Source organism: Falco peregrinus, chromosome 4 (assembly GCF_023634155.1).
Source record: "Falco peregrinus isolate bFalPer1 chromosome 4, bFalPer1.pri, whole genome shotgun sequence".
NCBI lineage: Eukaryota > Metazoa > Chordata > Aves > Falconiformes > Falconidae > Falco > Falco peregrinus.
The window spans coordinates 63,890,791-63,905,455 of record NC_073724.1 but is presented as its reverse complement, the minus strand read 5'-3'; the positions used below and the strand labels follow the sequence as shown (position 1 = coordinate 63,905,455).

At 39.5% G+C, this 14,665-nt stretch overlaps 1 protein-coding gene across 3 annotated transcripts in view; it reads right to left on the bottom strand.

Annotated features, from left to right (window-relative positions):
- Positions 1-288: 288 nt before the first annotated feature.
- Positions 289-14,665, bottom strand: part of NALCN (sodium leak channel, non-selective) — a 250,021-nt gene continuing 235,644 nt past the window's right edge. For 2 of the 3 annotated variants that reach the window (XM_055802380.1, XM_055802382.1), the window contains 9 exons: positions 13,268-13,416; positions 12,460-12,553; positions 11,529-11,661; positions 10,849-10,964; positions 8,111-8,268; positions 7,305-7,455; positions 5,092-5,241; positions 4,267-4,384; positions 289-2,518 (listed from right to left, as the gene is read on the bottom strand). In XM_055802380.1, coding sequence (XP_055658355.1) covers positions 2,325-2,518; positions 4,267-4,384; positions 5,092-5,241; positions 7,305-7,455; positions 8,111-8,268; positions 10,849-10,964; positions 11,529-11,661; positions 12,460-12,553; positions 13,268-13,416 — 1,263 coding nt within the window. In that variant the 3' untranslated portion in view covers positions 289-2,324. Of the gene's footprint in view, positions 2,519-2,818; positions 2,859-4,266; positions 4,385-5,091; positions 5,242-7,304; positions 7,456-8,110; positions 8,269-10,848; positions 10,965-11,528; positions 11,662-12,459; positions 12,554-13,267; positions 13,417-14,665 lie in introns of all 3 variants that reach the window. The other variant, XM_055802381.1, reaches the window with a different exon arrangement.

Genomic DNA, 14,665 nt, shown 5'->3' with positions numbered 1-14,665 from the left:
TGAACATTGCTTTCCTAGAGCCAGCTTCCCAGTCAGATTAGATGGTCCAGAGATCTCGAAAAATAAATAATGAACAGTCCTATTTAGTCCCATTTTTTGAATGAGACCCCCTCGTGGCAGTACTGATGAGGTAATTTGCTGGACTTCTCACCAAAAAACAAATTAGAAGAGTGTGAAAGCATGTCTTGAAATAATCCTGTACAAACCACATACCTAGCCACTATGCAGCAATATCAGAGACGGGCCAGATACAGCAGACACAGTTAGAAGGAAAACCAGAGGGAGGAATATTGCTTAAAGCAACTCACTTTTATTGACAGAGTACTGTAAGGCAAGGAAAAAATGTTTGCCAGATTTTTTAAAAAGAAGATTTGCAGCAACAATGATTCAGAAAGATCTGCAGTTCAACGTATTATTGAACTTTTAAAGATACTATCCTTTATAAATCAAATATTTCTCTTTTTGTCATATATACAAAAGCTCAACTTAAACAAGCACAAAACAGAACCCCAAAGAATGGACTTTCATATGAAGTTTTGTTGATGGTTCATCTCATAAACAAGAGAATGCACATGTTCTGTTACTATAGAGTTACAGTAGACCAGATTTAAACTTAAATATATACCAAAACACATAAAGAAACCACAAAATACAGATGTGTTCAATATGATTATTTTCAAAAAAGCCCTAAACCAGGTTCAACCATACACAAGGAAAAAACATTGATAGATGCCAAGAAAACTGTATTTTATGGCCCAAATTAATTTTGCATTTATGGTGAAGGTATCTGTAAAAACAATGCTGTATTCTGACCGCTCCTCATTAATATTTTGGCCAGAAAACATTGCAAAGCACTAGCTTTTTCTTGCTTTTTAAAGGATATATTTTTTAAGTGATGATGTATATTAACTGTGAGCCTCTTACAAGATCTCACATCAGGCCATGTTAGAGCAACCAATAATTTCCATAGGAAACAATGGTGACAGAAAGGTCCCAGCTATGCTAAAAAACCCAGTTGGTTAGCTACAAAATCTGCAACCTCTTATTTCTTCCCTGAGGGAAGGGTACATTTTTACCCCACATTTTTTTAGACAGGCTTAAGTTCTGAAACTGACAAACTTTGCTGCATTTTGTGGCTTTTCTTCTCTACCTCCATATCCGTATAGCATTGGCCTTTTACTGGAAAAAACATTTATGAAAGGGACAGCTGCTTTTCACCAGCGATAATACAGCACTACTGGTGCTTCATAAAGTAACAGAAGGCTAACATGTAAAAATATTACGCATCGGGATAAAAGGGGCAAAGGTACTTAACCACAGTACAGTGTCATACCTTAGCTTCGCAGGGCTATAGCATGAGTAGTAACACGGGTAAGTAAAATTCACTTCTACCTGTACAGGCAAAACTGAACTGTATTTTAAAAGCCATACAATACTACTCTGTAATTAGAACCCCCAACATGCTAATTTTTATCACACAGACAAGAAGAAAGTTATCTTATGACTATGCAAGAAAGTGGGACCCAATTAAGAGAATAACGACACCATACATATATGTAACCAGTCTAGTCTGAAAATGAAGCATGAACCATGTTTTTCACATGGAGGTCTTTTGCTGGAATCATAAATGCACAGTTTTCATGTCTTTTTTTTTCTCCCCCCCCCCCTTTTCTCTATGAAAATCAAGCTCTTTGCATAATTAACCAAAACCCAAAGATATTTACATTTTAAAAGCCAATCCTTCACCTTCTGATTTTAAAATGAGTCATCCTGTATCTTGCGTATTTTAAAAAAGGTCCAGAAAAAGCTTGGAATTGTAATTCAGAATCTGTACTTTGTAAAAATAATTTCCTTGAACATGAAGTCAGTGCTGACCTCTTCAGGTCATTTGTGAATAATAAAATCTTTCTAAAGAAATGTTACTAAATAAGAACTGAGGGAAAACACAAAAAGAAGAAATACATTACACCTGTAAAGTGTTCCCACTTCAAAGTATGGTATAGGTTGAAGAAAAACACAGAGGTATGTGTATCAAAATACATTTTCATTATGTAGCTACAGAACATCTGAAATCTTTAAATGCTCTGTCTGCTAAAGGTAATATATTCTCTCTGGTTTTGTTAGTACTGCTATTGTATACAGGTTTCTTGGAGTACAGTTAGTAAATGTGTGCTATGCTTCATATGGCAGAAAGATAAGCATCTGAAAAAATTTATGACATTGACTTCAAAGAAATTGTACATCACACAGCATCTTCAATTCTAAACATAGAAAAGTAGTTTGTACTTGAAGTGGTTGTTGTTGTAGTATGACTTAAATTTTTCTCAGATATCAAGAAGGTCCTCTCCACTCTCATCACTCTCCACAGTTAATTGCCTTGTCCACCATTTCTTGACTTCGGATCCACAAGAAGCAGCATCAGACATGGGATTCATTTTGCATGCAACAGATTTCATAGTTGAGCGCCCACCAAAGCGGAGGTTGACTGAAGACACTGAATGGCTTATTGGTTTGGGGGCTATGAAATCAAACAGAAAGTGCTGTATTAGAGTAGACCTACTTGAACATTTTTGGTTAGAATTCAGGTATACAGAACTGGCTGGACTGGGGCAGCTTTAAAATGATTTAGTGCAGAAAGAACAGGGCTCTGTTTCAATGAGGTTTTTTTCAGCTCCAACTGTTGACACTGCTCTCACTAATCTGCTGGTAGAGCAGTTTAACTAAGCGGTGCCTCATTTCATTCTACTGGGATGAACTGATGCAACAGATCTCTTCTTACCTGGTTAACTGCAACCTAAATGGTTTAGGCAGTACTTACATGCATTGTCCTGCTGGCAAAATGATGAAACTGGTAACTGCTGGAGAAAGGGAGGGAAAAGTGCATTTAGGGGTGGTAGCTACACCTAGAAAGTGGTATTTAGTGTGGCCTAGGGCTGGAAGCCAGTACAAGGTGTTGGTATGGCTTTAGGAAAGTACTAAAATAAATGTGTAAGCATATAAGTACTACAATTTATCTTGATGCTGCTTATGATCTTAAATACATGTCTTTGTTGGATTGGAGGCAGAATTCTTATCATCTGCCGGGCTGTACTGTGCATGGAGGTGACTCTCCTTTTCTGAGACCGTCCACTGAGGAACGTTCAAGGTTGACATGGGCAAGATCAAGTGCTAAGGGAACCCTGAACTCCTTCTCACATGACAAACCTATCCAGTTGGCTACAGTAGTACAATCCCTTCTTAGCATGCTCCCTCTTTTTCTCTCTGTTCCAACAAAATGTTGATCTTTGCTGCTCAGTGACATTTAAGTAGAAAACATGGATTGAAAGCTCTCTCTTAAGCTGTCCCATTTCTTGGACAAGTACTCTAGTCACAAAAGCAGGGTTAATGGCACTCGTAGCATAAGCATCTCTTTTACTTCCACTTAGATATGATTAGGGTCTGAACAGTGGCAGCCTTTTAATGCAGCACTCTGACTTGGAATAGGACTGACTGATGACAGCTGAAAGCAGGTTGATGTGTACACACCTAACATGCTGGTCACGAGTGTGGCAGGCAGCAGAGATCAATATGCACTTTATTACAGAATATTTCAGGTGGCGGAGAGTGCTCTTGAGATAAGGACTAAGGCCTCAGACTGTACCTATGCACCTCTCCCACCCTTCTACATATATATATAACTCTAAGTATAGTCTAGCCTTTCTTTTGTCATGGACTGTTGTTCCTAGAATAACTTGAGGATATTTCCTGTTTCTGAGAAAATAAATGGGAAACTGTACCTGGCAATTCCTGGCTGAAGTGAAGATAAAAAAAATTATTATTATAGTGTTAAGGTGTAAGTCATAGGCTTGGTATGCTTAGGCAAGACAAGCCACTCAGAAGTTATTACTGTTGTTAGGAAAAACTTCATTCACTTCCAATGTGCTTTATATGATAAGAGAGAACTTTAAATGCACAAGACACTATCCCAAAATACGGGACAGTACAGTTCCTAATCCAAAGATCCTGAGTAAATGTATAAAAAAGTAAAAAAAACCCCAAACATCTGCATATGGCAATGCTTGAGCCCATCTTCCAGACTTTCAGAATTGGGTGGGAGGGGAGAGACTGCTGTATCATGCATGAGGGTGGAAAACACTTGATGTGGGTGCAAGCAGCAGGCAGCAGGCAGCAGGCAGAACTGTGCATTACAAAGCCTCTCATGGTCTTGTTACTGTACAGCAGTGATTTGGTATATGGGGACTCTACTGATAAACATTTTTCACTTACCTGATGGCAAACGCCATTGTCCAAATTTCCGCTGAGGTTTCCCAGCATCTGCAGAGTCTTGTCGATAGCCACCTCTGTCAGAAAGTGTTGGGCTTAGTAGCTGCTGCTGGCTACTTGTCTGAACATAGAAAAAAGAATCTCAGTCATAGTTCTCCATTGCATGGGGATAATCCTAAGAAGGGTTATCTTTCTATTCTTTTTTCCAAGAATTCCAAGCTTTATACAATATTTCCAAGCTTTATACAAAATGCAAACAAAACATAATGCCATTTGTTAAGGCAGCATGGCTTCTATTCTTTACTGCCCCAGAAAACTACTACTAATAGGAAAAAAATAAAATGAACATTCAGGCTCAATTCAGTTACACAGAGTCACTGAAGGGTACAAAATTCTCAGCCTTCTGCAGTGGAGTCCTTACGTTGTACCTTCGTCATTCCCTACCCTGGAAGAGCCCAGGACTCCTACTCAGAGGACCCATCATGCCCAATGTTATTACTCAGTGTAAACACGTCTTCAGAATGCTTGAACAGGAAAGCCTCACATCCCTGAGCCTGTACACAGCTCATGCTAGAGCTGAAAGTTGGTGCTGCCGGAGTCGTACAGCTGAGTTTGCCCTTTATGGTGCTAGCAAGACAGTGAACTAAGCTGGGGAATTACTGCCTTAGACCATCTTGCCTTTACATCTAAAGGCAAAGAATGAGGCAAAACAAGACAGTACTACCAACTTTTCTAGTTAAAATGATTTTTTTTTTTTTAAAAAAAGTAAGAAACATGTAAGTTTTCTGAATTTGTTCTGAGTAGCTGGTGATCTTCTGGTTACCATACCTCTGGCTGTGCACTATTATCCTGATTAAGAGCATTCATATCTTCGCTTGGCTGTGTTGTCTCAATGCTGGGAGGATTCAGAAACCGGCTCAACTCCTGCTGTTGACTCTCTCGTAGACTATGGATAATGCTGCATGACTGCTGTTGTTTCTATCAAGGTACAATATGTGACAACAAAAATGTTCTCATTGGTGTGTCACAGTGTTTGATTTTTTTTTAAGCCTTCTAAATATTTAACAAAACAGTGAGCGCCAGATGTGCATACCAGGTGCATCGATAAAGCCACGTGTATCAGATGGTTGCTATTTAAATGAAGTGACTTCCAGCTTATGTCTAACCTTTACGTAGGGAACAGAGGATGAAACTTATAAACTATATTAAGTGGAAGGCAAGTTGCTCAATTATTGGTTTAAACCTAGAGTTTGAAAACATACATTTTTTAATTTATGTGCTAAAAGTTCTTGCAAAGAAAAAGAAACAAGGAAACTGGTAGAGACTCACTAAGAATTACATGAAGGCAATGAAAAAAATCTGATTTCTTTCATGGACTTTGGAACAGGCTGCCAATAAGATTGAATAAAATAGTAGCGGAAACCTTGTGACTAAGCATAGATTTACAGTACAAATAGAAAAACAAAACCACTGCCATTATGATCTTACAATCTAATTTGCTTTTAAATTAAAATAAACAGCCCTTAGGAAGGGTTTCACTTTCCTGGGTAGTTTTCACATGCTCCCTCTAGAGAGACTTAGAGACTAACAAGAGAATTTGAAAATATATATTACCTTCTATAATTACATTCAGTTTATAAAAGGTTCATATAATGTGAAATGATCTGAACCATATTATTAGAGTGAAATGAATACTGTATTTACTTTAACATAGTGTAATTCAACATCATAATGAAATGAACAACAGAGTTAAAAAAACCCAGAACTGAGAGCTAAGATTTAATTTCATGCCATTATTATTACAGAGATGAGATCAAAATGAAACTATCTATCTGAATATGCCTTGAACATTGACGTTTCAGCTGGAATGTACATTACATTCAAATTGTCCGGTTACCTTTTTTTATAAATTTACAAGCAGAAAAAGCCAGATCCCATGATCACAGATCTCTATGGAAAACCTCCACTCACATGAAGTAAGCTTTTAAAAAAATAAAAAGTATATGCATCAAGACATGGGCTCAGCCTTACAGTAACTGAAAAATCAGTCATCAATGCAACCAGGTTGTGACTTTTTATATAAAGGAAGAGTGTTTTTTGGAAGATAAGAGGAGAGTCAGTCCAAAACCTGATTGTAGCTATGGCTGAGCAAAGGCAAAAATATTTCTGACTATCAGAAGCATTGCGTAAACACAATACAGAAGTACTAGCTAGGTCTGTACTAGTAAATTAAAAAGACGGGTTTTCTGCCGTGCTGAAGCCAAGTGACAGGCCAGGATTTGTATAATCTGGCCAATCTTCCCTCTACTGCACAAGACCGCTCCAACCGCTGCCTGCTGGGAGCAGTCTCCACCCGGACCTATGCCTGGAGGGCAGTGATGCTCCTATGGTAGTGGTATGGGAGAGTATGAATATGCACTGGCCAAAACTATACTGAGCAATATGCTAATGAGTATGAGTGACCCCATCTGAGTCCTGACCTGATGCCTTGGCCCTACTTAATTTACTGACATAGGCACAGCTACTGTGTGCCATGGTTCATATACCTGATTCGCATGTACACGCTGCTCATTTGCACACACAGTTACTGTAATGGTCACTTAAACAACGTATTTTGATATGAGTTCAATTTGAAGAGTCATCTGCTGGTGACTGATCATGGTATCTTCTGCCACCAGAGGCAAGGAAATTACACAATTAGATTCTGAGAGGAAGGATTAGGCCTGTGAGGTTTCACCAGATTACATTGTTTTTTCTTTATTCCTTTGACTTTGGTCTCTGCACATGTGCCTTACTGCTGTATTAAAAAGACATAAATTTTGGCAGGAAGACAGCTTTTGCCTTCAAAAGATGCTTATTTTTGTAGCACTTTCAATTGAGCTGTAACATATTTTTTTTTCTGAATTAGCAGCTGCTACGTACTTCTTTACATAAATATTATTGTGACTCCAGAGTAAATGAAGACTAGTGACAGCAAATTCCAGCACTTTTGAACAGTTCAATTTCTACAACTATTTCGATCCTGTTTTAGCTTTACTTACTGCTCTGATTCGCTTTAAGCACTTCTTTAGCCACATGCGTATGGTCTGTTTAGCCACCTCCTCTTCTATGGTATATTCCAGTTGCTCCCTAGCAAGCAGCTCTTCCAGTTGAAGACTTTTTCTGATATCAACAGACCTATATGAAAGCATGCTGGAAGAAACAGATATTTTTTTTTTTTAAATGCTGGTGAACTTACATTTTAATTCAGAAAATCAAAGCTCATACTGAAGAGCTTAATGCAAGAATACATAATTCAGGTGTGTGTAATAAATTCTCATTTGAAGCTAAAAAAATGATGAGATGATTCTAGAAGAGACATGCAGTGCTCAAATTAAGATCTTATCACCTACATCCAGCCGTCCAACAAAGATAAGCTTCTGAACTGTAAGCAGCCAGGGCATATGTAGTGGCTTAGTTTGGTGTCCCCCTGTCATCCCACCCCCCCAGTTTACACTTGCATAATGTTCCCACTTCTATTTTATTTCTAGTCAGATTTACTGTCATGTCGCTACATGTGTGGGGACAGTATTTCATAACTTGGGATACAAGAACAACATGTGTTTTCTGTTTATGACAAATGAAAATTTTAAAATTACTCAGAGCTGATTCCCTAGGACCTGCATTTTCCATCACTAATATTTGCAAGGAAAAAAGGGAAATCTAATATTTGTGTTACATTTAAAATGGCAGTATCTCTATGGCTACCAGCCTTGCCTTTTCCCAAGCCTAATAAATACCTGTTAGCCTGGAGAGAAAAACAGGTCAATATACCCCTTCTACAAATTTAGAGAAAATATCAGAGTACCTGAGCACGTCATGGAAAGTGACATCACCACCATTATGGAGCCGCTCCATTTCGTAGCACATGTGCTTGAACAGCAGCTTGTCCTTGTCAAGATCCACCTCCAGCCTGCCTCGCAAAAGCCTCAGCAGAAATTTCACTCGGAAGGTAGGGATTACTCCCTGTGTAAAATTGCATAATAGGTGGTAAATTATTACTGACCTAACAACCAGCTCAGACATTCAGGCTGATCGCTGTGAGAAATGCTATTTCTCTAAAGACTCTGTTTCAAATCCTGGCCTATTTAAGTCACTGTGAATACATTGCTGAAGAATATATGCATGCAGCCAGCTCTTCAGCACATTCATGGAAGTCTGCTGTTATTTAACTGATACACAATGAGAATCTGTGCTGTTAATTTTGCCAGAAATTTTCAAAATTGCTTGGGGATTTAATTTCTCCATTTGCATTAATCTGTAATTAGAATCATATGCCCAAAGAGCCGCCTTTGAAAAAAACTGAGATTAAACTGCAATTTAAACATTCAACCTGTCCCCTTCACTGTGCATTTTTAGACAGGAGAATGTTGGGAGTTTACTGGCTTTTCAAAGGTCTTCTGCTCAACCTAGCACATGTTGCACTTTTTGTGACAACAATTTTGATCTGCTTCTAAAAATTAGGACTGAAAGTATTTCTCCCTGAAACAGTGGTATTGACACTCTTCCAAGTGTTTTGTTCTGCTAAATGAGCCTGAGTGGAAGTACTTTCGCTGTAGTGTGTTGTTCCACATCAGAGAGAAAAACTGTCGGTGCTGGGCACAATGGATGCAGAACTCTCCATCTCCAGCAGTACAGACTGGCTTCCATCTCCAGCAAAGCCATGTGCCAGCTACAAGCAACCAACTTCTTTCATCATAACGTTGCTTATGTTCAAGTCTTAGTGATGTCATGAATCATTCAGATGATGATTTAAGTTGTGTGGGCATCTGAACAGCTTAGTCTCCCAGATGCAATTCTTATCCCAAAATCACAGAATGGTTGAGGTTGGAAGGGATCTCCAGAGGCCACCTGGTCTGACACCTCTGCTTAAGCTGGGCCTCCTAAAGGCAGTTTCCCAGGACCATGTCCAGATGGCTTTTGAGTATCTCTAAGGATGGGGACTCTACAGCCTCTGTGGGCCACCCCCACCAGTGCTCAGTCACCCTCCCACAGAAAAAGTGTTTCCTGATGTTCAGAGGGAACCTTCTGAGTTTCAGCTTGTGCCCACTGCCTCTGGTCCTGTCCACTGGGCACCACCGAAGAGAACCTGGCTCCATCTGTTGCAGCACTCTCCAAACTAGCTGGCTGCAACAAGGTCTTTCACCATCTCGTTCATTTGTACGTACATGCATGCGTGCTGTGCTCTTCTCTCTGCTTCTTCCTCCTCTCTCTTCCTTGGCTGCTCTCTCTTCATCGGCTGCCCAACCACTTAACAGAACCAGCCACAGCTGCACCTTATCGACATCAGCCAACCCACTTCCCCCAAGCCAGCCCACAGCTGTATGTTATCAATATTAACTAACCCAGCTTCATTCCTCTACATGCATATTCTTTGCATCCTCCCTTCAGTTATTCACGTACACTGATGAGATCCCCCGAGGCTTCTCTTTTCCAGGCTGAACAGTGTCAGCTCTCTCAGCCTTTTCTCATAAAAGGCATGCTCTAATCCCTTCATCATCTTTGTGTCCCTTTGCTGGACTCTTTCCAGTATGTCTAGACCTCTGTTGCAGAGAAGTCCAGAGCTGGACCCAGGACTACAGGTGTGCCCTCACCAGTGCCAAGTATAGGGGAAAGATCCTCCCTCTTGGCCTGCTGGCAACCCTTTGCCTAATGCAGCCCAGGATACCATTAGCCCTCTTTGCCACAAGGGCACCGCTGGCTCATGTTCAACTTGGTGTCCACCAGGACCCCTAGGTTATTTCCTGGCAAGCTGTTTTCCAGCTGGTCAGCCTGCAGCATGTACTTTATGCCTGGGGCTGTTCTTCCGTAGGTGCAGGGCTTTGCACCTCCCCTTGCTGAATCACAAGGTTCCTGTCATCCCATTTCTCCAGTCTAAATGCACCTAAATGATCCATCTGGATGGCATCATGACCCTCTGGCGTATCAGCCACTCCTCCCAGTTTGGTGTCATCTGCAAACTTGTTGGGGGCGCACTCTACCCCATCATCCAGAGCACGAATGAAGATGTTGAACAGGACTGGACTCAGTATTGACCACTGGGGTACATGACTAGTTTCTGGCCTCCAACTAGAACCTGTGCTGCTGATCATCACCCTCTGGACCTGGCCATTCAGCTAGTTTTCAGTCACTTCATCATCTTCTCATCCAGCCCATACTTCATTGGGTTCTCTATGAGCATCTTACAGGAGACAGTGCTGAAATCTCAGCAAAGCTCTTCTGAAGATCAAACACATAAATGGATGTGAGTCTGTAGACTTCCAAGGGAACAACTCTCAGGAGACCAGGCAGAAAGATGCTATTTATTGATCCCATCAATATCTACATTTGTTTTTAAATTTACTATTATAAGTACTTCACAGGAGTAAAGAATACAGGTTAGTACCTAAGGGCCATGAACAATGTTAGATCGTGCTTGCTGAACATTTAGAACTTGAACAGTAACTGCTCAGTGAGCCTTGTCAGCATACTTTGTTTTCCCCATATGTGTAATTTAGGAAAAATGTAAACTTACTGGATTTCTGTGTTCATTATCAAATTTCTTACCTCTCTTTTGTCATCAACCATGTTCCATATAATTTGAAAATGCCTAAGATCATTATAGCTTAAAAGTTGGTCTTCTTCAGTTGAGTAAAACAATGAGAAATTCTCCACAATGATAGCTGAAAACCACAAAACCAAAATACACTATAAAGAAAGCTGGTAGTTACATTCTAACTGGTTAACACCTATAAGTAACAATGGATTTCAACAGAATATGAATTCTGTTGTGCAAACTTCATATTAATCAATGCCTTTAGCTGTATGTTTAGACAAAAACTATGTATGGGTAATATAGTCATGCTACATCAATATTCATTGTGCTCACTTTTAAAAAGCTGTATCTTAAATGCTGGTGAGATGCCTAATCTACTATCCTCTAAGGTCAGTTAGGTGAATTCCAATGATGTTGGAAAAATGTTAACTGGAGGAAGGAAAAGCTCAGAAAAACAGTATTTCTTAGGGTAACTATAAAAATGCAACACATCTCTTTGTTCAAAAAACTTTCATTCCCAAAATTTCTGTTTTAGCATACACCCTGCCAGAGAAGTATCAAAATCATCATATACATATAAGGTAACAGTAAAGGTACGAGGTTACCTCATGCCTGGATATCACAACACTCACATCTAACATACTACATGCTAAGGTGGACCTTTTTTTTCTTAATGTATAGTTTCACTTACCAACAAGCAAATTTAGCATGATGTATGCAATGATGACATAAAATGAACAGAAATACATAAGAGCACCAGCATAATTTCCACAGTCTGTTTTCCAGTAGGTGCTGTTATCTGGCGTACAAAATGGAGGCTGAACCTTCAAAACAAAAGAAAACCAAGTCATTCAATCATAAAGAAAGATTCTTAATTTCTATGCAATCAATACAGTATTTATAACTGTAATTTCTTTAAAGTTTCCCAATTAGGGAATAATACTGTAGGCATTATCGTGGGCAGGTTTTTGTTGTTCCTTTAGTGGTTAGTAATCAGAAACCAGACAGAAGCATGACAAAAAAGGCCTAGGTGTGGGCCTCACTACCACACACAAGGCACACTGTGCATTATGCCACTGTAAGGAAACAACCTGTTGTGCTGAAATGTGGTTTTCAAAAAACTTCCCTGCCCATTAATTTCAAAAAGGAAGGGAATATGATTTTCATTGCAATGGAAACCACAGATGGAAATTTACTTGGGAAAAATAGGATGATTCAAGGACAAATGTTGAGGTCATCAAGACTACCATTCACACGGAATGAGCCAGAGTGCAGGCGTGAAAGACAAAGTTAATGTAAAAAGTCACCTTGCCCCGGTCCAAGCAGAGGTAACAGTGAGAAAGCAAGTTACTGCACTTCTGATTTTGGAAACAACTTTTTATTTTTGTTTTAATATCATGTAATAGCCTAGCTCCACAAAATAGTACAGTGAGTGTGTGACTGGAACTGCAATCTGTGTGTCCTATTCGGAGGTTATCTCTTGAAGAGAGAAAGGCCATCACAACACTCTTGAAGAGAGAAAGGCCATCACAACATTCCTTGTACAAAGCTATGATACCAGAAACACTTTAAGGGTGTCTCCTGCTTCTTGCCTATGTTATCTCTGGCAGCATTGTATTTACCATGCAGTCATGCATAATTTTGTTCCAGTCTTCTCCAGTAACTATTCTGAAGAGCACAGTAATAGCCTTGCCAGCTGATGAAAAATTTGCATGTCTGTTAGAGAGAGAGAGAGAGAGAGAGAGGTAAAGGGAGAGATCATTTCACACCCCAGAACTAAAATGCTGGCAAGAATAAATTCAAATAATTTCGATTTTCTACTGTTCTACTATTTTAAACTAAAAATAGTTACAGTACTTTTTGAATGAGCTCACTGAATTACTTATTTTGTGACTTAAGATACAATAACTGAACTTCAGCTCAGACATAGGTCTGAGTATTTTGACTCATTTTATCAGAGCTAAAACACACTCAAGGCCAGATCCTATCTCCTGTCTCCATTCTCTTCCTGAAGCCTGATGATGCTACTGATTGGGAAATCTCCAGTTAACAGCAAGTTCACAGGACTGTCCCCTCTCTGCATCAGCCTGGATACAGATCATGTTTCTGGGTGATGCCATTAAGGTGTAGTATGTGCACTGTGTTTCAGCAGCTTATGGCTAGAGCAGCACTGCTTTGAAACATATTCCAGCTGGCATGATGGAGAACAGCTCTCAGTCTGCTCTGGGCTGGATTGGCTGTTATTGGTCCAGTGCACAAGGGCTGGAAAGACAGCTCGGTGTCTGCTATCAGAAATTCTGTTTTAGAGTTCTTCAGCTAGACCTGGGGACTTGTCTGGTTTTTACCATGGATAAATTTCTCTCTAGCAGAATGTGATTTTTTCAGGCTGTTTAAAGAACATCCCCATAAGGTAGTAAGTACATACTGTACCTGTTAATGTTCTCCCCGTATTTCACTGTACCAAATAAAACCACTCCAGCAAAAGCATAACAAAGAAGCAGTAAGAACATTCCCACTATGATGAAGAAGCTCTTGTACATGCTGACAACCACAGTCAGGAGTAGCATTTTTAGTGTCACCTGTCACAGAGAAAAAGCAATCCATGATGCCATTCAGGAAAGCAGAGATAAAAGGGAAAAGGGAGTTATTGCACTTGCCATTTTGACAACAAATTCTTTACACGTGTACGTTAATGGATGACCCCAGTGAAATGGTACATTTTGATTCTGATTTGAACTAAACGTTTTGCGCCTTCCTCTGAAATTCAGTGTGCTTTTTACTTGTTAAAGAGATCCGCGCATCTGCCTAATTTACAAGGTCAAGATGTTGCTCCTCAAAGAGTAGATGTAGGATAACATAGCAATAATAAAGAACAAGCTTAATTATAATATTCTAGGATCAGTATACTGCAGAAGTATCAAAATTAGCATTGCATGAGCAGTGGTGCAGTAAACTACTTTGGGCTTATCTGAAAGTGATGACAACTGTTAGGTGGAAATCACAGATACTGCAGCCTACCAAAAGGAATGGGTTGATGTAGAGAGAAGGGGATTTCCTCAAGATCAGCACAGCTTGATTAAACTAGTAATTTCTCACACAATTTGGCTTAAGAAGAGAGCATAATTTTGGAAATTACATAGGGTGTAGGCCTTGACATTAGATTTCACTTTCCCATGCATGCATATTGTACATTTCACTCTTGATAAAAGTTACCACCCTAGATTGTCCTAACACCCTCAGCCACCTTGGATGCTACGGAAAATTCTCTTTAATGGGACTGAGGATAGCAGCTTTCATTAGAATCATGCCAAACTGGTAAGTCATGCTGACTTTTAGTCATCATATTGCATCACAACAGATAAATTAGTGAAACTGATACAATTCCTAACATGAAAGCACAAACGACTAGGTTAAAACCTTGAAAAAACTTTAGAATCAATCAGAAAGCATTGAAGGCAATCACTTGGTCTGGCTGCATAGGAGAAGCAAGGATTTTTTATCTGACTTTCAAGGCTCTACAGGCTCTGTGTAGTTTGACTGAAGGAAGACTTTTTATTTTTACTGCACAAACCCTCTGAGTTGCTGTTCTTAACCCTGGCAACCTAGTACAGCAGTCTTTTCATCACATTTACTTTAACATGCTAGACTTCACAGAAAATGTTTGGATAGTCTAAGATGTTCTACAGCAAGAGGATGCAGAGTGTCACCACTTGTTAAACAAATGTGTTTGTTCTCTGCCTATGCTTATTCTGCCAGCCTACTCTAATTACATCAGAGTGATTCCAAACACAGAACAAATGTAAACTTTGGAAGTGAATTACTCTGTTG